General features: G+C 31.2%; 2 protein-coding genes across 5 annotated transcripts in view; one reads left to right on the top strand and one right to left on the bottom strand.

Moving 5' to 3' along the window:
• LOC145296879 (macoilin-like) overlaps nt 1–1,169 on the bottom strand; it is a 128,527-nt gene extending 127,358 nt beyond the window's left edge. For 3 of the 4 annotated variants that reach the window (XM_080143017.1, XM_080143019.1, XM_080143020.1), the window contains exon 1: nt 880–1,162. In XM_080143017.1, the coding sequence (XP_079999143.1) occupies nt 880–959 (80 nt within the window). In that variant the 5' untranslated portion in view covers nt 960–1,162. Of the gene's footprint in view, nt 1–879 lie in introns of all 4 variants that reach the window. The other variant, XM_080143018.1, reaches the window with a different exon arrangement.
• A 645-nt stretch (nt 1,170–1,814) lies between these two features.
• Nucleotides 1,815–26,976, top strand: part of LOC145296880 (T-complex protein 1 subunit theta-like) — a 50,509-nt gene continuing 25,347 nt past the window's right edge. The window contains exons 1-5 of the mRNA XM_080143021.1: nt 1,815–2,113; nt 11,702–11,792; nt 12,507–12,586; nt 14,933–15,064; nt 18,193–18,262. Of these exons, the coding sequence (XP_079999147.1) occupies nt 2,054–2,113; nt 11,702–11,792; nt 12,507–12,586; nt 14,933–15,064; nt 18,193–18,262 (433 nt within the window). The 5' untranslated portion in view covers nt 1,815–2,053. The remainder of the gene's footprint in view (nt 2,114–11,701; nt 11,793–12,506; nt 12,587–14,932; nt 15,065–18,192; nt 18,263–26,976) is intronic.

The raw sequence follows: 26,976 nt of genomic DNA, 5'->3' as shown, positions 1-26,976 counted from the left end.
ATCTTTTGCTTATTAAATTGTTGCGTGAAAAAAAGTATAGAATAATTAACACTCCTCCTCTCCATTTAAGAATGGGTTTCTAACGTTATAATTTCAGCACGGTCGGTATAAGGACCGATTTTTCTTTCGTGAATGAAACCGAAAAAAGATTTTAAAACGAAGAAAGGATGACTCGCATATAACCACTGGGAAACATTTTATCCGACGTTGCCCGGGAGTGGGGGGTGGCCACGCAGAACAAAATATATATATATATTTTTAAGTGCGTGTCTATTTTTTAAACCTTCTCTCTCTCGCAACTGATTCAATATCAATAATAATAATATCAATATTAATAAGAAAGCCAGGAAAGAACGTGTCAGTTGACTGGTTGAGTGGTTGAGCTAGTTTCAGTGTTATTTTTTTAACAGTTTACATTTCATCGTGGTGAAACTGAAACTCCTCAAGGGAATGAATTTTACAATATTTTTTATTTATTAACTTATTTATTTTTGCCATAAGCAGCGACGCGTATGTTTACGTTGAATGCAATGGTGTAAGGTGTCTAAGTGTATCTTGTGCTGTTTCAGACTTTTAGCCGGATACAAACACGGAAATAATTGTGACTTTTCTTTTATATACTAGATTAAAGAGCAATGTTGTGATGTCCCAAATTGAACGATTTGTTTTGTTTTATTATTTATTTATTTTTGAAATAGAAATATATTTCGGTACATGTAGTTATTTTATTAGTATTACATTATTATTATTATCATAATTGAGTAATATGAATTTTTTTCGTCTTATTCTGACACATTGAAAAAGAAACAAGAACCCCCCGCCCCAATGAATAAATAAAAGAATTCCCAGTTTTTGATTCTTCTTTTTATCACTTCTTACCTTCCGTAGAAACTGTCTGTTATTTTGCTGCGTTTCATCGGCCGCCGCAATTTGCCGCTTTCGCCATTTCGTCTCTTCATATTCCAAAAAAAAAAAAAAAATAGAAAAAAAAATATAGAAACTGATGTTTGGGGAGGGGTTTGTTTACGGGCTCCCACAATCGCGTGTGGGGCTAATAAATTAAAACGAATTAAAGTTGGAGCCTTCCTTCCTTTCCTAGAACGCTATTTTGTCGTAGAGAAGAGCCATTCTCTCCGTGCTCGGTGATTTCCGTTTTCGCAACAAATAATTCGGAAACCTCCGTAAACATTCGGCTTCTCCCGGAAAAGAAATATATCGTTGGTTCAAGAATTATTTATTTTTTTATAATAAAGTAAATTTCGTTATTAAAATTCCCATTTCTAGTGAAATATTTCATTAAACTTATTTGTTTCACAAATTTAATAAATTGAATACTGCAAGTTCGCTAAAAAATTGCAGACAACCGCAAACAGATTAAAATCTACGGTGTGGAGTAATTGACATAATTTCTAGATATTGTACAAATCTAAGATCGTTTATTCAAATAATCAAACATATAATAGCATCATATTAATTAGTTCAAGGATACTTTTCAATTTTAGTTAAAGAAAATTGTAATATATTAGAGAAAATGATAAATGAAAAACTATTTTAAGTAAAATTATAACAATTGTGTTAAGTCGTATGCAAGTAGTTTAAAATCTACGGAATCCAATTAGGGATATAATTTAAATTGTTATACAAATCTAAAACAATTTAGTTTAATTATTTAAACCATATTGATATTACCTGAATTATTTTAAAGAAATTCTTGAAATGTTTGTTCACAAAAAATATTAGATATTTGAGATACTGATAAAAGAAAAGAATACGATAATTAAGATTTTGGCAATTATGTTAACTCGTATGTTGCAGGACTGACACTCATGGAACATTCCGGAAAATAATAAATATTGTCAATACATATTTTTGTCATATGTGTGTGTATGTGTATGTGTGAAAATAGGTGCCAATGTTAATATAAATTATAATTTTATTAGAAATAAATATTTTGCCATTGCTCGTGTGAGTAAACCGGAAGTCAAACTGTACATTCGCAAAGCATTGTGGGAGAAATATTACTGAATTGCAGAGTCAGTCTTACAGAATAAAAATGGCTTTACATGTACCGAAAGCACCCGGCTTCTCTTCTATGTTAAAAGATGGCGCCAGGGTAAGATATAAAAACAAATATTTATGAAAATATCTATTTACCCAAAAGTATATGAAATTGATTTGATTACACTGGACATCACTGTTGTTAAAGATGTTTTATGTTCGTTCTTATGCACGTGAAAAAAAAAAAAAAAAAAAATCCCATGCCTCGAATGTTCTGCATAAAAATCGGTTCAATTTTATAATAGTGTCGCGGCTGAGAACCGGTTTTTTAATTTAGCAGCAAATACGCATTAATCGTGACTTTTCACTTAATTTTTTTAGTTCTAGTGAAAAATTATTTTCTATCAATTCATTTGAAATACTTATAAATCATTTTCGGTTTGTGAAAACGCCGGTTAACGGCCATTTTTTTTTTTTTTTTTTCTTTTACGATCATTTTCTAGATTAAAAAAAAAATGATTAGGAAAGTTTCCCCGTCTGAAAATTGCAAGTCGTTTTGCAGCCTTTAATCTGTCAGATCGAAAGTAATTTCTAGCTAGAATTTAAGTTTTTAGACTGAGATGGAGTGATTTTCTTTTCTCTTTTAAAAAAGATCTTTCTGACTCTTCATTAAAAGAACTCTATTTTTAAAATTAAAATTCTTCATGAATTAAAATTAACTTTTTAAAAGATTTTTATTTCAGAATATTTTTTTTATATTATTTATAAAATAAGGTAGTTATGCAGAAAACGAACTGTGCTTTTTTTTTTTTTTTTTTTTTAGGGTAGAATTTTGAAGTTAAGTTAAATTTTTACCGTGTCTTTTATTAGATTGTTAGGTTAAAATACAGAATTTTAAAAAAGAAACAACTTTTACCTAACAATTAAAAAATATTCTAAAATTTAATTTTAAAAAATAACACGGTAACTTCTTTGCGTAAGCACAAAAAAGACCCCCCCCCCCTTATGTTAATCGATTTTTATATAATAACGTTATTTCAGCACGGTCAGTGTTCTGCATAAGTACCAATTATAATTAATTACTAAGTAATAAGTAAATTGTATATATTTTAATTGCGAAATCTCTCCTGACATTCTAGGGTATCTTCTTGCTTCCTTTGAAATTTCACCCACGTGCTTATTTTGTTCTCGCTACTATTAGCACTTGCTCTTTAGTTGAACCAAAATTGAGTATAAATAAGTATTATTGATTTTTTTTTTGTTTTGTTTTTTTTTGTTTTCATGTTTCACTCCATCTAAAAGACTTAATGGATTAGGCGATTTTTTTTGTGTGAATTTACATTTGTTTGTTTTTTTTTTCATCATGGATTAAAAATTGGGGTTTGTATTACTGTACACATAGATTCGAAAAAGTTGTCAAAACAACAAATATATAACAAATAAATGTTATCAAAGGCAAGATAAGTTTTCTACCAAACTGGATATATTTTTCGTGTTTTTATTCAATAACACGTTTATTCAACTCGAAAAGCATACAGTGTTTACCGATGTATTGGAAAATTCAAAATGGCGCCCGACTCTCTCTTTAACACGGTAAGTGCAGGAAAAGATGTTATAAATAATAAACTAGACAAAATACTGTTAGAAATTAGCTGATTATATATTACCGTGAAATAAGTTGACAAATATTCGGTGTTTTTTTAATAGTATTTTGTCTAGTTTATTATTTATAACACCTTTTCCAAAACTTACCATGTTAAAGAGTGTCGGGGTCCATTTTGAATTTTCCAACACATCGATAAACACTGCATATTTTTCGAGCTGAATAAACATGTTACATTGAATAAAAAGACAAAAAACATATCCAGTTTGGTAGAAAAGTAACTTATCTTGCCTTTGATAATATTTATTTGTTTTTTTTTGACAACTTTTTCGAATCTGTGTACAGTAATACAAACCCAAAAATTGTTTTTAGATGGATTTAAATATATTCTGAGGATATTTTTTATTTTTATTTTTTTTTTATTACATTTTCACCCCAAACAAGGCACATTGCCACTTTGGTGTAGGTACTATCAGGAGCCACAACTACTGGGGTACTATGTTGGGATTTGGGCAGCAAGATGTCGGTTCACGTTACACTTTAACTTCTGCATGTCAGTACAGTTGGGGAAGTAGTGGCCTGGAATGGAATTCCAAAGTTCAGCGGTTCTGGGGAAGAAACTACTGGAGTAGAAAAATCTTTTACATCTAGGGATCTTTACTGTGTGGGGGTGGGATTTAGCTGCCTGTCATGTTTGTCGAGGGTGTCTACGTCGTGAGGGCACAAGTGTCTGCAGTTCGCCAGAGCATTCACCATTAAAATACTTGTAGAACAGGCAGAGGGATGCAACTTTTCGTCGATGGGACAGAGGCTGAAGCTTAGATGCCAGTTCAGGGCCTATCAGATTGGCGACTCTCTTTTGAACCCTGTCTAGGAGCGAGAGACTTGTAGCAGATGCACCAGCCCAAATATGACAACAATACTCCATACATGGGCGAATGGTGGCCTTATAGAGGTACAGGATACTTTCGGGTGTTAGTAATTTTCTAGCACACTAGAGAGAACTTACCTTCTTCGCAGCGGTCTTGGCAATGCTCTCAATGTAATTATTCCAACTCATGTTTCCTGTGAATGTTAGACCAAGCAGTTTGAAAGATGGCTTTCCATGTGGTAGGAACATCTCCAGAGAAGACCCTAAATTGCGCTATATGTGCTTTCAGATTGCATTTGCTCACACCACTACTGCGTTTATATTTACTCTTTATTCCCCCCCCCCATAACAGCGGAGTTAGTATATTTAAGAGCATATTGTAGAAAATTGACCCCATCATGTCTGCTCATCCTTCGGCTAATATTCACATCTGTGGATACTTCAATGTTCACAATGTGGAATAATTAGCCCACTCAGACAAGACAGATGATGAGGGGAGGTTCTGTTACAATTTCTCCATTGCTTATGACCAAACTCAGATTGTTCATGAACCCACCCGTGTGCCTGACACTGGTCAATATGCAAGTCTCCTAGACCTTTTTCTCACAACTTGCCCTGAGCTATGTTCGTCTTCCGTTCTGTCTCCACTGGGATCTTCAGACCACTCAGACAAACGCGCATACCAAGATGGCCACCAGCAACAACGTAAGAAATGACATTGCTTAATATCCAGAAAGCTACTTATTTGCACAAAATTTACATGCTATATCCGTTTTCAGCATACCCAAAAACTTAAAAAGGTAATTATTTTTAAAAAAATGTTACGGTGGAAACACGGTAAAAATTTACAAAATGCATGCATCGCATCAGTGAATGAAATTCTTTATCCAACCGCCTAATTATTATTAGATATCCTCAGTTAAAAAAAAAAACAGGTTTGTTTTACAGATTCGAAAAAAGTCTTGACAATAAGTTAAAAAGTAAACTCAAGTTTCACGATATCTTTATTTAATTGTTAGGTGAAAGTACAGAATAGTTAACAAAAAACACCCTTCCTTCCCCATGTTAAGAATGGGTTTCTAAATAATGTTATTATTTCAGCATGGTAGTATAAGTGCACAAGTACTGATTTGATTTTTATAGAAGATAACATTTTAAAGAAAATTCCGCGCAATTAATAATTATCAAATATTTACATATTATACATGAAAATAATTCTGAAACTATTATCTATATGAAAATGGATGATATATGCAGATTTATCTTATCAATTTTAAAATATTCTTCGTCAACTTTGCTCAGTCGTAACTTTGCTTCCTAACGTCGTAAAAATAAAAATCAAACACCAGTAAAAATGGACTTCTTTGTTTATATAGCCTGTAAAATTTCAGCCATATCCAATCAAATTTAATCCCGCGCATATGTATTCAAACGTAACGTATCAAATGAAAACATTGTAAAAAGGGTTTTCATTTTTGTCATCATTTTTTACCGTTTTTTTTTTTTTTTTTGTATTACCTGGAGCATCAAAACATTTAACGCATAAAAGAAAAATAAATTAACATCATTGGAATGCTTATTTTATTCTCTTTCCATCAATATAATTCTTAAAAATTGACTAACAAATAAAAGATATGACTTGTTAAAGCACATTAGGTATGTAATATGGCCGATATCCACGAAAATACAGCATACGCTTGTAATGCTATTAGAAGCAGTTTATCCTGCCTTGAGGGAGTTCAAAATAGATTTTGTAGCCTAGTAGGGGATGCCCTTTTCTTTTCGCCGGAGCCTCTTTTCCACAGAAGAGACGTCGCGAGCCTGTCTCTGCTTTATTGTTATTTTCATGGCAAGTGCTCGTCTGAGCTTCAATCTATTGTCCCCCCCTCCCGCCGTCCTGACTTTCGCGAAAAACTTATCTTGTTGAAACAACTATCAATGATTTCCTCCACTCTTTTATCTATGTCTAAACCTAAACATAGATTCCATGAACAAAACTTCTTTCTTAAAACTGCATGCCTGTGGAACTCTGTTTCATTTTCCTGCTTTCCAACTGATTACAATATTGTTGTCTTCAAGTCCAACGTGAACAAATTCTTGATGAGCCATCCCCTTAAGTAATCCAATTTACCAAATTTCCACTACTAACGATGACTGACACGTTCCCCTTGACCACTGTACACTCAGTAACCCTTATCCTCAAGTGGCCTCTGGGCCTTGATAAGTGGTGACTCTTTTGTAAAAAAAACAAAACAAAGATAGCATTTTTATTATTAAAGATGTAGGGTAACTTGTCATTAGACACTTTTTAACTGACTTTTACATCTGCATCAAAGTTTTTTTTTTATGATTAAACTATTTATCCATTTATTTATTGTGGATTTATTATCCTCATTTTTAGTTGTTGTTTCACGACATTTCGGCCAACTATTCCTCTGGCCTTCGTTAACCGTGACAGGATAGGGATGCTGAATCTTCTAACTGCATCCGCAGCGATTACTGCCTTCCGTAGTTGTTGTCATCTCATCACATTTTAGCCATCTAAGCCTCTGGCCGACTTTGGTAGGATTGAAACCGCTACCTTAAGACAATTCTCACCTGGAACCATAGAGATTCAATGTCTCTATCCACTGTGCCACGAACCCCGAAGGGCGATCGCAGTTGGAATTTTTGGTCTTATAAATCCATGTTTGTTTGTTATCTGATCTTCCATTGTCGGGTCCGTACTGAATGGTATATTTAATTAAAATTCTTATCTCAATAAGGATTCCAATTAATTTTTTTTTTATCAGTGGTCCTGCATTTAGTCTTTGACATGTTAATAAAAAGCCCAAATTCTTTACAATATGTCCAGATTATCCAGTAATAACTGTAAATCCTAGCTGGAGTTACTTAGATTAGACAGAGGATGCCCAATTGTAAGACCAGAACTATATTTTGTTTTTCAAGTAACTGATGCTAGAAGCGCTGAAAGGACCTCATCTTGCTGTACATCCTTGGGGAGTCTGATTGGGTATGATGTGCCTACATCAGTTTTTATTGCAGCAGTCGAAATCATAAGTTATTTTAAGAGGTTCATATATTGTAAAAAAAAATTCTTTTTTCAAAAGTTTCCAAACAGCTGGAAATTTGATGCTATCAAACTTTAGGTAAAATCAATGAAGCCAATGAACACGTCGCTATTGAATTATGTTGACTTCTTTTATCAACGCTAAACTGATAATTTGTTCTACCTCCTGCTCGTTGGTATGCAACTTGAAGAGTTGAGAATGATGCGTAAAGGTCTTTTGAAATGTTCTGCCATTACTATGATAATTTATAAAAATGACTGAAAAGACTGATTGGGCAATAATTTCCACAATCCAGCTAGAAAAAGTGTTGCCTGTTTTCATCAATTTTAAAATTAACATTGGCATTAAAGGGAGGTAAACAAGAACCTCAAATGCCAAACTTCTAACCTCTCTGTGGTAGAAACGTTTGAAACAAATAGAAGTGATACAGTGCAAACTCCTAGCACCTTAAAACCAATTTACTCCGGCTAGGCAGAACTCATTAACCTTGATTAGTAGTTTGCCTAGTAGAGGGCTAATTCTGAATTTCAAAATACCAAAGCCACGAGATTGCAGTATTGCAGTATAAGGGAATGTAGATAAATTATAAAAGATTAAAGTTAAAGTGATTGCAACCACTAACATGTCCATAATTGGTGGCAAAAGTACTTCAAGGGTAGGCAGAAGTATTTTGGCAACCGAGACAAAAACACCCTCTTCCACCTTCTTATAAGCCAACAGGGAAAAACAGGTTGTTAAAACTAGTATGAAACTGTCCAATAAAAATTTTGGCGGCCAAAGAGGGCCACAGTATGTGACCAGAAGCGTACACTCCCACTCCCAGGACTTGTGATTGCAATGAGAAGCAGTTGATGTCAGCGGTCTTCAACTAGCATGAAAGATGTGGTGAGAGGAAATACAATTCATAAACGATTTCAATGCTGGTCATACTACATGAAATCTTTGATGTTAAATGGGATATTATTGGTCTGTCAAAATTAAAGAATCTATGATAAAATGGGTATTGGGATTCAAATATGGTTAAAATAGCAATACACATGAAAAAATTGAAATAGCTTAAAATATCTCCATGGCATACATAGAGCTTGATAAGCAAAGAAAGAATCTTTTTAAATTATTAAAATTTGATTATAAAATTAAGGAAGTTGTCACTATTTTTGTGCCTTGCATGTTTTAATATTTTTCCATAAGAACGTATGCGTTTTGTCACATTTTTTACACTACTTTTTCAGTAAAAATGTTATATTTTTTTTGTTAAAACACAAGATTAAGCGATGAAATTTGCTATATGTGTATTTTTATACAAGGAATCAGAATATGCAACTGAAAATCTCCCAAAGTTCGTGGTTTCCAAATAATCTGCAGTAAATGTGCATAAATATGCTGCAATTCCTTTAAAATGCTATGTATCCATAAACAGAAGTTGGAGTATGTGCTTTATGTACAAAATATCTAAATCTAGGACTGTTTAAAAATGAATTGATAGCAATATTTCTTTAGTATTATTGTAGATTAATACCTTCCACTACCCCTCCCCTCCATCTGACCACCTCTCCAAAAAATGTGATTTTTTTTTAAATTACATTTTCACCCCAAATAAGGCACATTGCCACTTTGATGTAGGGGGCTACTATCAGAGACGTAAGCTACAGAGGTACTACGTGGGGAGTTGGCCAGCAAGATGTCGGTTCACGTTACACTTGAACTTCTACATGTCAGTACAGTTGGAAGCAGGAACCTGGAAGGGAATTCCAAAGTCTAGCGGTTCTGGGGAAGAAACTACTCGAGTATAAGGCTCTTTTGGGGTCTCAACTGTGAAGGGGTGGGATTTGCTGCTTGTCAGGTTTGTTGGGGGTATTTACGTCGAGGGAGTACAGGTGCTTGCAGTTTGTCGGAGCATTCACCATTAAAATACTTGTAGAACAGGCAGAGGGATGCAACTTTTCGTCGATGGGACAGAGGCTGAAGCTTAGATGCCAGTTCAGGGCCTATCAGATTGGCGACTCTCTTTTGAACCCTGTCTAGGAGCGAGAGACTTGTAGCAGATGCACCAGCCCAAATATGACAACAATACTCCATACATGGGCAAATGGTGGCCTTATAGAGGTACAGGATACTTTCGGGTGTTAGTAATTTTCTAGCACACTAGAGAGAACTTACCTTCTTCGCAGCGGTCTTGGCAATACTCTCAATGTAATTTTTCCAATTCCTGTTTCCTGTGAACGTTAGGCCATTCAATAATAATCTGCTGGAAACATTGTAAAAAGGACAAATTAAAAAAATATATAGTGGGTGTACCACTTGTACACATGAACCAAAAAAACATATTTCACATTTTCGGCTGTTCAAAGTAAAACACACTGGTCAAATTTTAACAATATTTATATGGTTGATAACAAAATAGCTCTAACTAAACATGTAAGAAAATTTTTTTAGAATCAGATTTTCCATTTAAAAATTCGATCTGGAATAAAAATCAACAAAAAAAAAACCCTGTTTACAGCCGTGCTGTCGCTGCTGCTTGTGAAGCTATTACTAATACTACAAGACAGTCTACACTCAAACTCAAAATGATTTTTTTGGGGGGGGTATCATGATTTTAAATTGCTAGCTATCACAAGAGAAAACAACATACAATTATAATTTTAATGGATAAAAACTAAAGATTGTTTTATTTAACACTGTGTCTGAAGAAAATTTTATTTCAAAATTTTTAATACTTGTCATGTTGAATTTTTTTTTTTTTTTTTAGCACAACAAAAAAACTAGTAGTCAAAAGTATTTTGGATACCCCAAACTATTAAGTAACATCTCTTCTGGTTAATTTCCAAATTTCATGACAAAATTCTTAATACAAATGCGGTACGAGCATTTACAAATCAGGGGGTCTTTACAAAAGTCTTTACAAAATCTTACCGAAAACACTTTTATGATGTTCAGGTTTTTATCACTTTATTTGCTTAAAACTCTAAAAATATATAATGAACATTTATTATTTATTAATTCATTTGAAAGTATATTCATTCCCATATAAAACGTTGCTATTTTGAAGACTTAGTGCTTTGGTTTGTAAAATATGACTATTTTAGTGAAAGCCCCTTGAAATCTGATTATCCAAAGCGTTTTATCGTCCATGTGTGTTGCTAGTTAAAGTGAGATTTACTCAATGGTGTCCTGGACGTTGATTAAATTTACTTTGGATACTGTTGGTTGACAGCCCTAAACTTTTTATCACATGAATTACATGGGCTTAAATTCTTTCTAATTTTTGTGGTAACATCTCAAATGTTATTTTTCACATTTTCACTATTGGGAAAATTTATGAAAAAGATGCCTTAAAATGGACTCCTTGTATGAGAGGGCCCTAGCATCAGAACCGATACTTTTTTATGTTAATTCTATTTTAAAAAGTAAGCAATAAACCAGGAACGGTTGTGTTGAAATTGTAAAATTGGCTAATACTCAGTGCAGGCAACTGGGCATATACTTTTTTTTGTCTTCCAAGCATTTTGTATTATCAATTGAACTCTACAAGATCTTCATAGCGCACAGACAAGTCAGTGTTGCGTCATATGGTCCCCTTTTACACAATCACAAATGCTTAGGTTGGTTTTGTTGACCCATCTAGCCATAGCAGCTTTTGATCACCCATTCTTGTTCTCAGATGGTTAGATCTCTACATAACCCATGATCTAGAAAGTAGGGGGGGGTATTCTCTAACCTAGTTCAGTCATAGTCGAGTTTCTCTTGTGATATTGCTAGACTGAACATGGCTGAGGAGGTTTTTTAGTATTGTATCATAGATTCATGTCTGAAGGAAATGGCATTCCTTAGTGGTAGCTGGAGGTGGGGGTACCACAGACCCTGCAAATCTTCTTTGGTCATTGAGCTCAACAATTCGGATCGTTTGAATTTCTAAATGAAAGATAAACAGTCATGATTATATTATTTAAATTTTATGACTAAAAATTGCAATCTAAATCAACTTAGTATTTTTTTTTCTTCTTTTTAAAGCTTAATACCTATTTTTAATTTAGTTCTAAAATTTTGTGGAATGGTTGCATTTTTTTAAAAAAAATTTTTCGGCCCCCCTCTCCCAATAAACTATGATGCATGATGTTTGTATTATTTCTTCACTTTTTAAATATCTTGTTGCAGCACTATATGGGCCTGGATGAAGCTGTCTATCGGAACATTGAAGCTTGCAAAGAAATTGCTAAAACAACCCGATCAGCTTATGGACCACATGGTATGAAAAATTTTATTTATACATTTTTTTTTATTTTTTTTTTTACTAACATTATTTACTCAGCATTATTGGAGTGTAGAACTATGGAAAAAAAAGTTACAGAATATATTAGGAGACATCTTATTACAGAATTTCCTCTGTTACCATCTCCAAGGGTTCTTGGATATGTCTTTAATCTGGTGGTAAGACTTCTATTGGAGAGTGTGGAGTTGCCCTTTAATAACCAAAGTTGATTTTGCTTCGATGGAATAAGAAATATTGAATCGACAAATGTTTTGATAAAGCTGATATTTTCTGGATAGTAATTTTTTTTTTCTTTCAGATACCTCTTGTGTAATTCAACATCAATTTGTTTACATTGCACCTTTTTGTTGGCTTCCTGTATTTTAGAATTATCTTATTTTAAGTGGATGTTGCAGTGTTTAACATAAATGCAACACTTTGGTCATTTTCAGGTCTATTGCTTGAAGTGGTCAGTCTTTTGTAGGCAGTTGAGAAAATGAATTTAATTTGAATTTTTACTGCTAAGTTGGATGAGAAAGAAAATCTAGTTATACTGAATCAACATATGAATTTATCAATCCACCTTCAAGGTACATGGGTTGGGGGGGGGTACCTTTTTTAAAAAAAAGTTTTTTTAAGTAAATTTGTAAAAAGCTAAAAATATTATTTGTATATAACAAGTATGCTTTTGTTTTTTCCTGTCTTGTTCAGGTCAGAATAAAATGATCATCAACCACATTGAACAACTGTTTGTCACAAACGATGCGGCTACAATTTTGAATGAACTTTGTGTAAGTATTTTGCATTTTCTATTGAGCATTTTTCAACCTCTTCTACAAATCGTTCAATCTCAATGCAAGTCATATAAATAAAAACATAAAACCAGAACCATAACTTTCAAGGAAGATTCATACTATCAGGTATTCTTTTCCAACATTAAGGGGGGGGGGGATCTACATTCCAACTTTCAAGAGGTTGAAATTTATTTACAGGAGACAAAACCTGACCTGTTGTTTCTTTACAAAACTGACATTGATGACTTCATGATTACAAGTTACTCAAACATAACTTCAAAACCCAACCCCCAAGATGGTCATGGAATCTGCGTCTATATCAGGAATGGTTTTCGATGTGGTTAGAACATTTCCTATGAAGACCCTGATTTGCCCATGATGCATTTGCTCCCAGCACGTTTCATCTTTGCCCTCTATTATCCCCTCACTGATGGGGTTACAGTTATTGAGCAAATCTGATAAAACTGACAAGATCCTGTTTCTTCCACCTCACCCCACCCCCTAGCAGTTGTGTCGTTGGTGATTTCAATGTTCAAAACATTGTAATCCACTCAAACAAAACTGATTATGAAAGATTTCGTCACAACCTTGCATGTGAGTTGTTGTAACCACTGCTTATGGACATTTCACAAGCCTTGATCTTTTTCTGACAACTTCCCTAAAGAGTGCATATCTACTGTCCTGTCTCTTCTGGAATCCTCCAACCACTCAGTCTCAGTTGTCTTAGCTACGGTCAAAGTTCAACAAGTACTTTTCCATCATAGTTCATCAATATTCTCAAGCCAATTAGGACAGCTTAAGATTTTTCAGACCTGCAATTCCTCTTGAATCTATCCCCAAAAATGAATGCGTCCTGTTATATATCTAAATGGTTTACCATTATTAGTTGGAGCTATAAAGTTCTCTGAATAACAGTAAAATATTCTAACAGATCAAACAGCAAGCTATAATATGCCTGTGAATATACCATGGATTTTGTCTACAGAAACCACTATTTTATTTTTTATCAACAAATTGGATCCTCTGAAACCAAAGCCTTTTTTTAAACTGCCAGAAACCACTGCAAAAGGCTCATAAAAAATACTAAAGAGTCGAGTGGCCAATCAATTAAATCTAATGTTCAATTAAAGGCTTGATGTGTTTTTTGGAGAATAACAAAGTCCTGAAAGAATGTAAGATCTTGATGCCAACAAGGCAACTTGATTCTGACAACATTCATAGTACTCAAAAACCATTGCAACCTAAAACAACTCTTGTCTTTACAAAGTTGTTAAATTATTGCTTCAAGCAGAAATGCTTCCCATCACCTAGGAAAATTTCATAGGTCTGCCAAGTATTTATAAATACCAGAGGTGATTTGTTAATAGTTCAAATAAGATCTTCCTTGCCTTGTAAAAAGAAGAAAAAGGAAATCAATGAATTTAATCTTTAGTGAGATATATATATATATATATATATATATATATACACACACACACAAATTGTAGCAATAGTGTTAAAACAAAAACTTAGAAAAGTGGGGAAATTCCTTTAGAATTATAACTACATTTTTAGGTTATTGCAAGCAAGCTCTAGTGAAACAGGGACATTTGTTCATCCTCCGTCAGGGTTGGTTGCATATTCTGAACCTTGAAACCGAAGAAAAAGAATTAAAAAGCATTTTTTCATAAGATTTTTAGTTTTTAATTTTTTTACAATAACGATAATTTTATGTTATCAGCAATAATTAAAAACGACAAAACAAATAGTGTCCTTAGATAACAATTCTCGTCAGCTGCAGTAAATATTCTAAAAAAAAAAATTTTTTTTTTTGTAAGGCAAATTTCTTATTCCAAAGAGGCAGGTAATCTTTCAAATTTTACTCATATTTGGAGAGAAAGACTTTGTAAATGGTTACTACTGTTGCTATTGTAATTCTGCAGTTCTATTGTTAGAAGGTGACGTGTGTGTGTGTGTGTCCCCACCCCCCAAAAAAACTTATTTTAGATTTTTCAAATGTTTCTATTGCGTGAATGGAACAATTCTGATCACCATCTTTATTCAGAAACTTTTAAGCATAATAAAATTGTTATAAAAATATTTGTATTTGCACATTAGAAAAGATTAGATTTAGAAAAAAATATTTTATTAAACTTTGAAATCTTACCTTTTTACACTATAACAAGTAGACACAGGGAGGTATACGAATGAATTGTTATCTACTTAGATCAAAAGCAACTTGGAGACGAGACTTACTGAGGATTGTTATCTGGAATCACCAAAACGTATTAAGCAAAATATTTAAAGAGTAAAAAATGATACTTGTTCTGATTGTTCAGTGTTTGTAATCTTTTCTTTTGACAGGTTCAGCATCCGGCCGCTAAGATGTTGGTTATGGCCAGCCAGCAACAAGAGCAAGAATGTGGCGATGGAACTAATGCTGTTTTGATTTTGGCTGGAGCACTCTTAGAACAGGCAGAGGAACTTCTTCGCATGGTTGGTCAACATCCTTTTTCACTTTTGTGTTTTTGTGTCCTTCCCCTCTTACTTGGTTATCTGAAGAAGTCTGTCGATGCAAATTGGTGAATAGGAGATGAGGTAGAAGATGTCATGCATGTCATTGTTTTTTTTGTTTTTTTTTTTTGTTGTTTTTTCACCTTACCTGTGTCAGCATAAAGTGAAAAGGTTTCAACCGAAACATGAACATGGAAATGCTCCACCTGCTTTCCCCAATTCCTAGTTCTTAACCTATGGCTTCTCTGTAATCTCCCTGACCATCTGCAGACTCGCCTTTTTCAAGAGTCGCAATTATCTGCGCATCAGAAGCCCTGATTTCGACCATAGTTATCAAAAATTCTCCATTGCTTCAATAGTGAAGATTTATTCCACATTCCACAAACGTATTGTCTCGTGATGTGAAAGCCTATATTCTTGGAATATTTAGATTTGTACCCAAAAACACTCCATATCGACTCCAACCTTTGCCAACACAAGCCTACAGTAGAGCTGTTAATATGAAACTAGCAGGATCTGTGGAAATTCCAAAGCGAACTCTTTCATATGTAATATATTGATGTTGGCATTCAGTGGATGTTCAGCATCAATGGAAATGCCCTGATATTATTGTAGCTCTTTTGTTAAAACTGCAGAAGTATTTATCTAAGGTAGCAGGGATGTCCGACATAGCCCGGTCATAAAATATATTGAAATATATTTTAATTTATGCAGATTTTGTATATATTGCTATAGAGTCAATGTTCTACCGATTCTTATGTATTATAAAGTTATGATTTCAAAAATAAAAAATATATCCCTATGACTTGGGTGCATCAGCTTGAATCTAAACCGAAACTTATAAGAATTCTTTGGGGAGGGAGGGGGTAAAAAAAATAAATTTGTAGTATGGCAGGAGAGGGGGTGGCAGTTTAGGTGGAGCAAAAAAAGTAATAGTAGGCAGGCAGGTTCGAACCCATGACGCGAAAGAGGAAAGGAAAGTGAAAAACAATGTGACGTCTTAGCCGATGTCTCCATAGCCAAACCGGGAGTGGAGAGTGTTGAAATTAAGCATAGTCCATCGGAAAGAAAACGATGACTTGCGAAAATGTCAACGAAAAATAAGCCCCCCCCCCCTAAAAACGTCCGAGTTTAGGGTAAAGAAATTTTCCCTTTTATATATATACTAGCAGCAGGGGTACCCAGCGATGCCCGGGTGTTTTGAGGTGAAAATAATAATAAAAAAGTTTTGGTAGGTGAGTATGAGGATCGAACTCGAACCCAAACCCGAACCCTTGAGGCAAAGTTGGATATTAAAGTGTGAAAAAAAAAAATGTGCGACGTTAACCATTGGGCCACCGTGACATACAACGGAGACACGTTTAAATTTCTTTATTTAACTATTAAAAACAGGTGTCCGCAATAAAAGTTAACTCTGCTGCTTCCATTTGATCTAATTAAGAAGGTCAAATAGAAGTCACGCAGTTAACTTTTGCTGCGAGGCAACGTTTGGGTTTGTTTACACAAATTTGACTGTTTTTCCCCCAACAGATGTTGGAGAGGGGGAAACGAGCTCCAGATTGAATAGCAATTGTCTGATATACAAGATTGATCAAAGCTGATTGCTTCTGGACGTTTCCCAGCGCGATGCCGAGAACAGGTTGTTAGCTTTTGAATTAGTTTTGCGTTTTATACGAAAAAGCCGAATCGACACGTGAGATGCCAAAATAGCAATAATTTTGTAAAGTCGCTGTAAATAAATCTATACGCTACATGTGTTCTCAAATCCTAGATATTATTATCTACGGCCTATATAAACAGTTCTAAGCAATAGTTTTGGTAGGTGAGTATGAGGATCGAACCCGAACCCTTGAGGCAAAGTCGGAAATTAAAGTGTGGAAAAAAAAAAAAAAAAGTGCAACGTTAACCATTGGGCCACCGCGAAATACTAGGGGAAACACGTTTGAATTTATTTAACTATTTAGAATTGGCAGGTGCACGTTGTAATGATTTAATGCGGTCAACTTTGACTGCGGGGTAATATTTCATTTACTGCGAGAACGCTTTTTTTTAAATTTTTATTTTCCCAAGATGTTGGGGGAGGGGGGAACCAGCTCCCCATAAAAAGGGGATTGTCCAAATTGAATAGCAATTGTCTGATATAAGGAAAATATTTCTACATTGATCAAATCTGATTGCTTTTGGACATTTCCGGCGATTGCGACCAGAAAAATACCGCCAGAATAGGGTCGCTTTTATTATATGAAAAAGCCTAATCCACATGCGGCGAGCAAAAAATGTTGAATATTTATCTTTTCAAGGTCGAGCAAATTAAATAGACAGGCGACCTCCGTTAACTCGTAGATATTATGATTTATATGTGATATAAAAAGTTTTAAGAAGTTGTGAGCCGACCGACCGCTTCTGAGAAAAAAGCCTTTTACAGACATACACAAAAAAGCGAACATACATACACACATTTTCGCTTTTATATATATAGATATAGAAAATGGCTGTTAATAAATTTTACATCTCTCTTTATCATGAATTTTTATTTTTTTAAGTTTAAAAAACTACTTGATCAATTTACATGATTTTTGACATATGACATCTTCATTCTGCGACGAGTATGTAAATAATAAAGTTTTTTTTTTTTTTTTAATGAAGTGTAATTTTAAATAAGCCCCAATTATTCTTTGTAGAATAAAAATAATTTCCTGTGATTTATTTTAAAGTTTGCCACTACTAAAATAACATGTCCGACCACACTTATTGAGTGCAGTGTTAAATACAATCACAATTCAGGGTTGTCGGATCAAAATGGCTAAAAGAGCGAATTAGTGAAAGCAGTTCTTTATTCTGGAGATAAAACTATCCAGTATAGCATATATAATAGTTTATAATGTCATTGAACCTGTTCTATTAACAAAGTTTCTTAGCATACCTCATGCTATTTTCAAAGTGTCAGCTTTTTTTCAAGTTGCAGTTGAATTTAAGAATACATTTTCCTCCAAAAGTAGCCCAATTCAAAGTTTTATACTTTGAAAATAAATTTAATCTAAGGGAGGTAACCTTTAACATTTTATATTATGTTAGTAATTAAAAAATGTTTTTTCTCTTTTCTTTCTTAGGGTTTATCTATTCCTGAAGTGATTGAAGGCTATGAATCTGCTTGTAATAAAGCACTAGAAATTCTTCCTGGTGAGTTTTTTTTTTTTTTAAACATTTAGTGGTTCAGCATGAACACACACAATACAAATTCTTTGATAATTCTTTTTTTTTTTTTTTTTTTTTTTTTTTGTGTGTGTTAGGATAAAAATATTGATTTTTATTTTTTTAATCCTCCAAAAGCTGTACTTATTACTTTGAACCATTCTATTTTAAAATTATCAAAAAACAGTCTAATTCAGACTTTAAAGAAACAACACTGGGGTGGGATGCTACTGTGTGTAAAAAATGTGTATATTTTGTGCCATGTCTTATTTTATGGAGAAGAAAAACAAAACATTAAAGTATTCATGAGATTTAACTCCAAGCGTTTTGAAAGATGTTTGATCAATTTTATTACAAAACTGACTTTAAAAAAAAAAAAATCATTTAATGAATTATCCTCTTAAAAATGTAATTATTTTCTTAGAAGCTGCAAACTGAATGGTCAGTGAGCAAAAATAAAGACTTCCATGCAATGCTGGATAAATATAATGAATATATCATAAAATGTATAAATTGCTTTATTTGAAAGTAATTAAATATGATTCAGGTTTCTATTAATTCTGACTGCCTTTCAAAAATGTCTGTTACTTTTATATAATTGTAGATAAAATTTATAAACTCTGTTCATTTGTTAGATTGAGAAATCATATTTTAAATTACAAGTTTGATATCATAAAAGGATTTTTAATGGTCTTGGCTTCAGAAGAATAGATTGAACAGAAATGAAGAATATTTGAGTTGGATTCCCCAACAGAATTTTTATTGATTGATATTCAACTTGCTGATCTGTTCTTTTCACAAATTTACAATATAAATTTTTTTTTTTTTTTTTTTAAGCCCCTGTGTTATCAATTAATCTTTTTATGAATACACTTCATAGATTTAATTTAAAATTTAATTTTCTGTTGTGCAATAATTTTAGTTCTTATGAAATTGTGAACTTGGCTAAATAATTTAATGTCAATCATACATTTTATTAAATTCCCCTTAAATTAAAAATTCTTTATTCATAAGTGTATATTTTTTAGAATATGGAGGGGGTACTGTTTATTAATGTTTCTCTGCATAAAACCTGAAATAAGATTCTGTAACTTTTAATAAATATTTATGCATGTTCCTTTTTAACTCCTTTAAACTGAACATCATAACTGAGAAATTCCAAACTCTTAGCAAATTGATTAGTATTTGCCATCTCTACCATCATAACTGTTTAACTAGAAATATATTTTCATACTTTTTATAAGCTTATTTTTATAAATCCATGAACACCTTTTTTCTCTCTCTCTCTCTCTCTCTCGGATTAAATTGAAATTTTTTCGTTTCGGATTTTTGTTTTTCCTCTTACCCTTTTTTTTTCCTTAGAAAACTGTTAGGTGCTGCTTAATTATTTATATTGAATTATATCCATTATTTTAATAAAATGAAGTTTTAATTTTCACGAATGAAAAAATGTTATTCTTTATTGTGGCATCTTTTTATGATTATGCCTAAATAGAGAAAAGTGAAAGGCATTGACAATAGGTTCAGACTTGGAGAGAAATTAATTGTGCATTTTTTTTTTTTTTCTTATTGTTTTATTCTACAGTTTATTTGAAATTTTAAAAACTAACATATATATATATATATATATATATATATATATATGAAAGGTATGTAATATATTTAATTTAAAAAGTAGTTAAAAATTGAATTCAATGAAGCTAATAAAACTTTTTTTATATTCTAAATTAAGTTTAATACTTCAAAATTTTTCAGTTTCTTGCTTTTAATTTTACAAGTTTTTTTTAACGTTTTCATACCACCCAAATATACATGTCTAAATTTATTTGTCTCTGTTTATATTTTATTTAGGGGGAATGTTAGCCAATTTTTGAAAAGGGTAATCAAATTATTTTCTGATAAAAATCTACTAAAATAGCATGTGGACTGTTTTGACCACAGATTTTAAGTATTCTAAATTTAATACTGCAGCTAATTTTTTTTTTTTTTTTTTCGACAAAATTAATTGAAGATAGATTTGCCATTAAAAAGAAGAAAATGTCTCTAAATAGATTTTACTTTCAATCAAATCCATAGAATGTGAAAATCGACTGAAAAATTGATAAATTCATCACAAGCATTGTAATGTGAAAAGATTTGAGCTGAAGAAAAGATTAAATAAGTTAAAGCATCTATGTTTCTTTGTTAAACATTTTGGAATAATTAACTCATTGAAAATAGTGCATGATAGCTTAATGTTTTGAATTTGAAAATTATTTTGTTGAACAGAAATGATGAATGTTTGAGTTGGATTCCCCAACAGAATATTTTTTGATTGACATTCAACTTGCTGATCTGTTCTTGTACAATATTTCTTCAGAGATCATTCTTCATACAAGGATATTTTTTTCTTTTCGATTAGAAAATATTTGATTGCCTTTAATTTTATTGAAAATTCATTAAATATTTCTTTACGGAGATTACAAATGTATGAAGAAAATACACCTGAAGAAAGTTGGAGGTTACATCGACCGAAACGTGAAATCACACTCAAGATTAGAACGGTAGTCCAATGAATCCAAATAATACGAATAACCAATTCTCATCTCTAAATTAAGAAACGTTCTTCTCTTTTCACTTTAGTTAATTTCAATTGAAAATTTAATTTAAACTGATTTTCTGCTATTTCATTGCTGAGAACAATTTCTGTGAGATTTATTTGCTTAACATTGGTTCGTGTTTTTAAAAAGAAAATTTTTAATCATTCAAGAATTTTAATATTTAATCCTGATTAATATTTTATTAGTCATTAATAGTTTTCCATATTCAATTACATTGGCTATTACTCTTCCTCACCTGACCTACATTTGACTATGGTGGGGTTACAGGTGTGGTTTATGTGTAAAAAAAAAATTGTTTTCTAGTGTAAGTTAAATCAAACTAACTGTACCTACCCCAGCATTGCCTGACTTTTTTTCTTTTCTTTAAGTTAATCAGTATGCCACACTTGGTGATGTAGTTGCCAGTTTGAAAAGATTTTAATGCTTTAAAATATTTTAAACAAAAATTATGAATATTTGAGTTGTATTCGCCAACTGAGCTGTCCTTGTACAAGTGTGTCTACTTAGTGGTTCTGTTAAATCATACTAACTGTACCTACCCAGCATTGTCTGACTTTCTTTTTTTTTTTTTTTTTTTTGCCTTGGGTGTGTGATTTTGGGTACTTGTACAGTTTAGTCAAGACATTAAAAAAAATGAAAATATTGAGAAAAAAAAAGGTTATATTGTACATAACTGTTTTGGACTGAAGATCTCAAAAAAAAAAAAAGAGTAGGTTTTTTCGTTTTTTTTTTGTTTTTTTTTACAGCGGAAAAACATGCGCATTGAAGTCAGCCATTATAGAAATTTGTTTAACACGCGATGGGGAGATAGTTCCATGTAAAGCGTCGATACTCCCTCCCCATCTTTAATTCTAACTTTTCTTTCTAAAAATCGAACCTTTTGCTCGGTATCATAACAAATTGTTTTTTCGCTGTAAAAAAAAAAAATAGTTGATGAAATTAAGTGAATAATTTTTTTTTTTTTTTTTTCAGAGAATTTTGTTCCATAACAGATACGTCCAATATAACTTATTTTCGATATTTTCATTTTTAATGTCTTTACTAAACTGTACAAGTACCGTGATTAGTATTTTTATAGAAATTTTAAAGTTAATTATTCCAATATTAATTGATCACTAGATCATTAATTGAACTAAATTATGAAACTAAATCTATCGATTAAAAAAAGATTAAAATTTTATTTATTTTTTTTTACATAAGTGTATATAAAAAGCTTCCAAAGCGAGTTTTAATGATTTATTATTCAACAGTTTAAAGGTTTTTCAAATTCCTTAGATTCTAAAAGAAATTTCTTTTATAACTATTTGCAAGATTAAAATGGTTGACTTATGAGACCAAAATGCATTCTGGTAAATTTATTTCATAATATATATTTTTTTTTTTAATTTGACATTTTAGTTTATTGCGAGGTAACATAGATACAAAATAATTTTCAAACACACTATATTATTATAAAAACTTTCTTGAATTGTAATCCTCTGAGGTTTCTGCAAGCAACCATTTTTGCAAATTGTGTGAATAATGACATGATTTTTACTTAAAAAGAAGTAGCTTTAAACAAAGACTTTTTTTTTTTTTTTTTGTGAAACTTTTCTTGGTCCAATTTTTATTTCTATCTTAGATATTTTGTTGAACAGAAATGATGAATGTTTGTGTTGGATTCCCCAACAGAATATTTCTTGATTGACATTCAACATACTGATCTGTTCTCTTACTTTTTTTTTTTTTTTTTTTTGTAGTACTAAATTTATTATTTGTTTATGTATAAAAAAACAAAAGTCTGTTGAAACTAAGAATTTCTTTAAACTGATTTTCTTCGGTTTTTAAACATTAACTTGCAATAAATTTTTACAAATTCTAGTGTAATACTTTTACAAATCTAAATTGTTTTTATTTCTTTCAGACTTGAAAGAAAAAAATTCACTTCCAAAGAATAAAATGTTTCATGTTTGTGGTTTTTTTTTTTTTTCTGTCCCGATTCTGTTTGCTTTGTAAACATATCAGTCCCTGTTATTAAATAGATCTGTCCATTAATTTGGTTTGTTAGAATGAGCAAAGTCAGTAAATATTCTCTCCTTAACAATCCTGTTTTTAGTTTTGAAATAATTTACCTATAAAAAAAATGAAAAATTATTTCATTGAACAGAACTGATGAATATTGAAGTTGGATTCCCCAACAGATTTTTTTATTGATCGACATTCAACTTACTGATCTGTTCTTTTTACAAATCCGCAAAAACTTTTAGTGCTTATGCACTTATGTTACCGCACTATTTTTAAAATTGAATTTTTAAGTTAAATTTAATTTTTAGGATATTTTTGTTTATTAAAATGTTAGGTGAAAATAAAAATAGTTAAGAAACACCCTTCAGCGCTGCAACATAAGTGCATAAGTACCAAACTTTTTTTTATATCTTAAATTTTCTGACAACTCTTTCATCATTCAATTTAAATTTTTGATTTGGTGATGTATTAGTGCATCTTTTTCGCATCAGATGTGCATTTTGGCAGTTCATGGTGAATTTCGTCATATATGTAAAAACTCATCCGAAAACAGTCATAAAATTGAAGTGAACCTTTCCATGAAATTATTCTTATTAAAAAAAAAGATTTACCCAGAACAGTCACGCTTGGGATTTTTAGCAATTATAATCAACCAAATTGGTCAATTAGATGTTTAAGCACTATCTAAATCAATTTTTGTTTCTTACAACCTGCATTATATGCAGACACAACTAACTAGGATTACTCTCACACCTCCCTCTAAAATGAACTAATTGGTTATTCACAGCTGACCATCTGAAGGTCATTCCCTAGTGTGCTACTAGGAGAGTTATTAAATGGTGATGGTTGCTTTACATCACAAGTTTTGACGTTTATATTTCGGTGATTAATTCAAAATATAAATTGATTTAATTTGATCTGCCCCCCCCCCCTTCCCCTCCCGTTTAAAAAAATAATTTTTATTAGATTTCATTCAGAGTAGAATTGTTAAGATTCCTTTTTTTGGTAATTCTTTTTCTATTGTCTAATTTACTGAATTTAATGAAGAACAGATCTTAATACTTAAAAAAAAAAAAAAAAAAAATTTAATGTGTGACTTTAAATGATTTTTATTGACTTTTGAAAACTATTAATAGGAAATAATTGTCCAGCATTATCAATTCTATCATACCCCTTTTACAAAATCAGTTAATGTTTGTTTGAAAAAGTTTTTATGGTATAACATGCAAAGAATTTTAGTAATACATGTATGTGGGTTGGGGCTACATCCAATAATCTAAATTCTATCTTTCAAAGCCATGCATTATATTATATGTATTTCACATATTGTCATAAATAGCAGACGACCTACAAACTCAATATTTTAAGAAAAATCTATTTCTATTCAATTTCTGTAAAATGAAATTGTACCCCATTCAGATGAATTTTACAACAGTAACCTTTTTCAATAATCGCAAGAAGCACCAAATAATATTTCACCTGTTCAAGATTTTCTTTATTTAATGTACACATATTACTTAAGACCAGATGGACAACTGGTTTTAAATTAACCTGTCTTGAGACAAAACTTTGGGTTTTATGTACAGGGTTCAGTTTAAAATAAATATCCACAATGAAGAAGCTAATGTAGCCCAAAGAGGCTTCAAATTTTAAAGAATTGATTTGTATTTTGTTGAACAGAAATGATGAATATTTGAGTTGGATTCCCCAACAGAATATTTCTTGTTGACATTCAGCTTGCTGATTTGTTCTTCAAATATAACAAATTAAGTGTTTATGATAATTAAAAAATAAATTTTAAAAATTCTAGAATTAAAAACTGTCTTTACACATGGTCAAATTAATCAGTAAGCTGCAAAATTCTATTAGAAGTTAAAATATAAGAATATATGCAGATAAACAGAACCCCCTGAGAGCTTTGTTAAACCCCAAATAAATTAAATGCTGTTATCAAAAAATAAAATCCTAAAATTTAATACTGCAGCTAATTTTTTTTTCTACAAAATTAATTGAAGATAGATTTGCCATTAAAAAAGGAAATGTCTCTAAATAGATTTTACTTTCAATCAAATCCATAGAATGTGAAAATCAACTGAATAATTTATAAATATATCACAAGCATTGTAATGTGAAAAGATTTAAGCTGAAGAAAAGATTAAATAAGTTAGCATCTATGTTTCTTTGTTAAACATTTTGGAATAATTAACTCATTGAAAATAGTGCATGATAACTTAATGTTTTGAATTTGAAAATTATTTTGTTGAACAGAAATGATGAATGTTTGAGTTGGATTCCCCAACAGAATATTTTTTGATTGACATTCAACTTGCTGATCTGTTCTTGTACAATATTTCTTCAGAGATCATTCTTCATACAAGGATATTTTTTTTCTTTTCGATTAGAAAATATTTGATTGCCTTTAATTTTATTGAGAATTCATTAAATATTTCTTTACGGAGATTACAAATGTATGAAGAAAATACACCTGAAGAAAGTTGGAGGTTACATCGACCGAAACGTGAAATCACACTCAAGATTAGAACGGTAGTCCAATGAATCCAAATAATACGAATAACCAATTCTCATCTCTAAATTAAGAAACTTTCTTCTCTTTTCACTTTTTAATCTCAATTGAAAATTTAATTTAAACTGATTTTCTGCTATTTCATTGCTGAGAACAATTTCTGTGAGATTTATTTGCTTAACATTGGTTCGTGTTTGTAAAAAGAAAATTTTTATTTTAAATCATTCAAATATTTTATTTTTTATTAGTCATTAATAGTTTTCCATATTCAATTACATTGGCTATTACTCTTTCTCGCCTGACGTACATTTGACTATGGTGGGGTAACAGGTGTGGTTTATGTGTAAAAAAAAAAAAAAAAAAAGTTTTCTAGTGTAAGTTAATCAGTATGCCATACTTGGTGATGTAGTTGCAAGTTTGAAAAGATTTAATGCTTTAAAATCTTCTAAACAAAAATTATGAATATTTGAGTTGTATTCAACAACTGATCTGTCCTTGTACAAGTGTGTCGATTTAGAAGTTCTGTTAAATCATACTAACTGTACCTACCCAGCATTGTCTGACTTTCTTTTTTTTTGCCTGTGTATGATTTGTTTTTTAATAGGATTTTTTAAAGTTAATTATTCCAATATCAATTGGTCACTACATCATTAATTGAACAAAATTGTTATGCAACTAAATCTATCGGTTAAAATAAATTTTAATCTCTATTTTTTTACATAAGTGTATATAAAAAAACTTCCAAGGCCAGTTCTAATGATTTATTATTCAAGTTTAAAGGCTTTTCAAATTCCTTAGATTCTAAAAGAAATTTCTTTTATAACTATTTGCAAGATTAAAATGGTTGACTTATGAAACCAAAATGCATTCTGGTAAATTTATTTCATTTGTTTTTATTTTAAATTTGAAAAACGTTTTAGTTTATTGCGAAGTAACCTAGATACAAATTATTTTTCAAACAATTTCACTATATTAATATAAAAACACTATCAGTCAAGGCTTTCTTGAATTGTAATCCTCTGAGGTTTCTGCAAGCAAAACATTTTCACAAATTTTGTGAATAATGACATGATTTTTACTTAAAAAGAAGTAGCTTTAAACAAAGACTTAATTTTTTTTTTTTTTTTTTTTTTTTTTTTTTTTTTTTTTTTTTGTGGAACTTTTCTTGGTCTAATTTTTATTTCTATCTTAGATATTTTGTTGAACAGAAATGATGAATGTTTGTGTTGGATTCCCCAACAGAATATTTCTTGATTGACATTCAACATACTGATCTGTTCTCTTTTTTTTTTTTTTTTTTTTTTTTTTTTGTAGTACTAAATTTATTATTTGTTTATGTATAAAAAAACAAAAATCTGTTGAAACTAAGAATTTCTTTAAACTGATTTTCTTCGGTTTTTAAACATTTGCTTGCAATACATTTTTATAAATTCTAGTGTAATACTTCTAGAAATCTAAATTGTTTTTATTTCTTTCAGACTTGAAAGAAAAAAATTCACTTCCAAAGAATAAAATGTTTCATGTTTGTGGTTTTTTTTTTTTTTCTGTCCCGATTCTGTTTGCTTTGTAAACAT

Source organism: Euprymna scolopes, chromosome 17 (assembly GCF_053919585.1).
Source record: "Euprymna scolopes isolate OS-2025 chromosome 17, ASM5391958v1, whole genome shotgun sequence".
Lineage (NCBI taxonomy): Eukaryota > Metazoa > Mollusca > Cephalopoda > Sepiida > Sepiolidae > Euprymna > Euprymna scolopes.
Note: the sequence above shows the minus strand (reverse complement) of the source record. Positions and strands in the feature narration are given on the sequence as shown.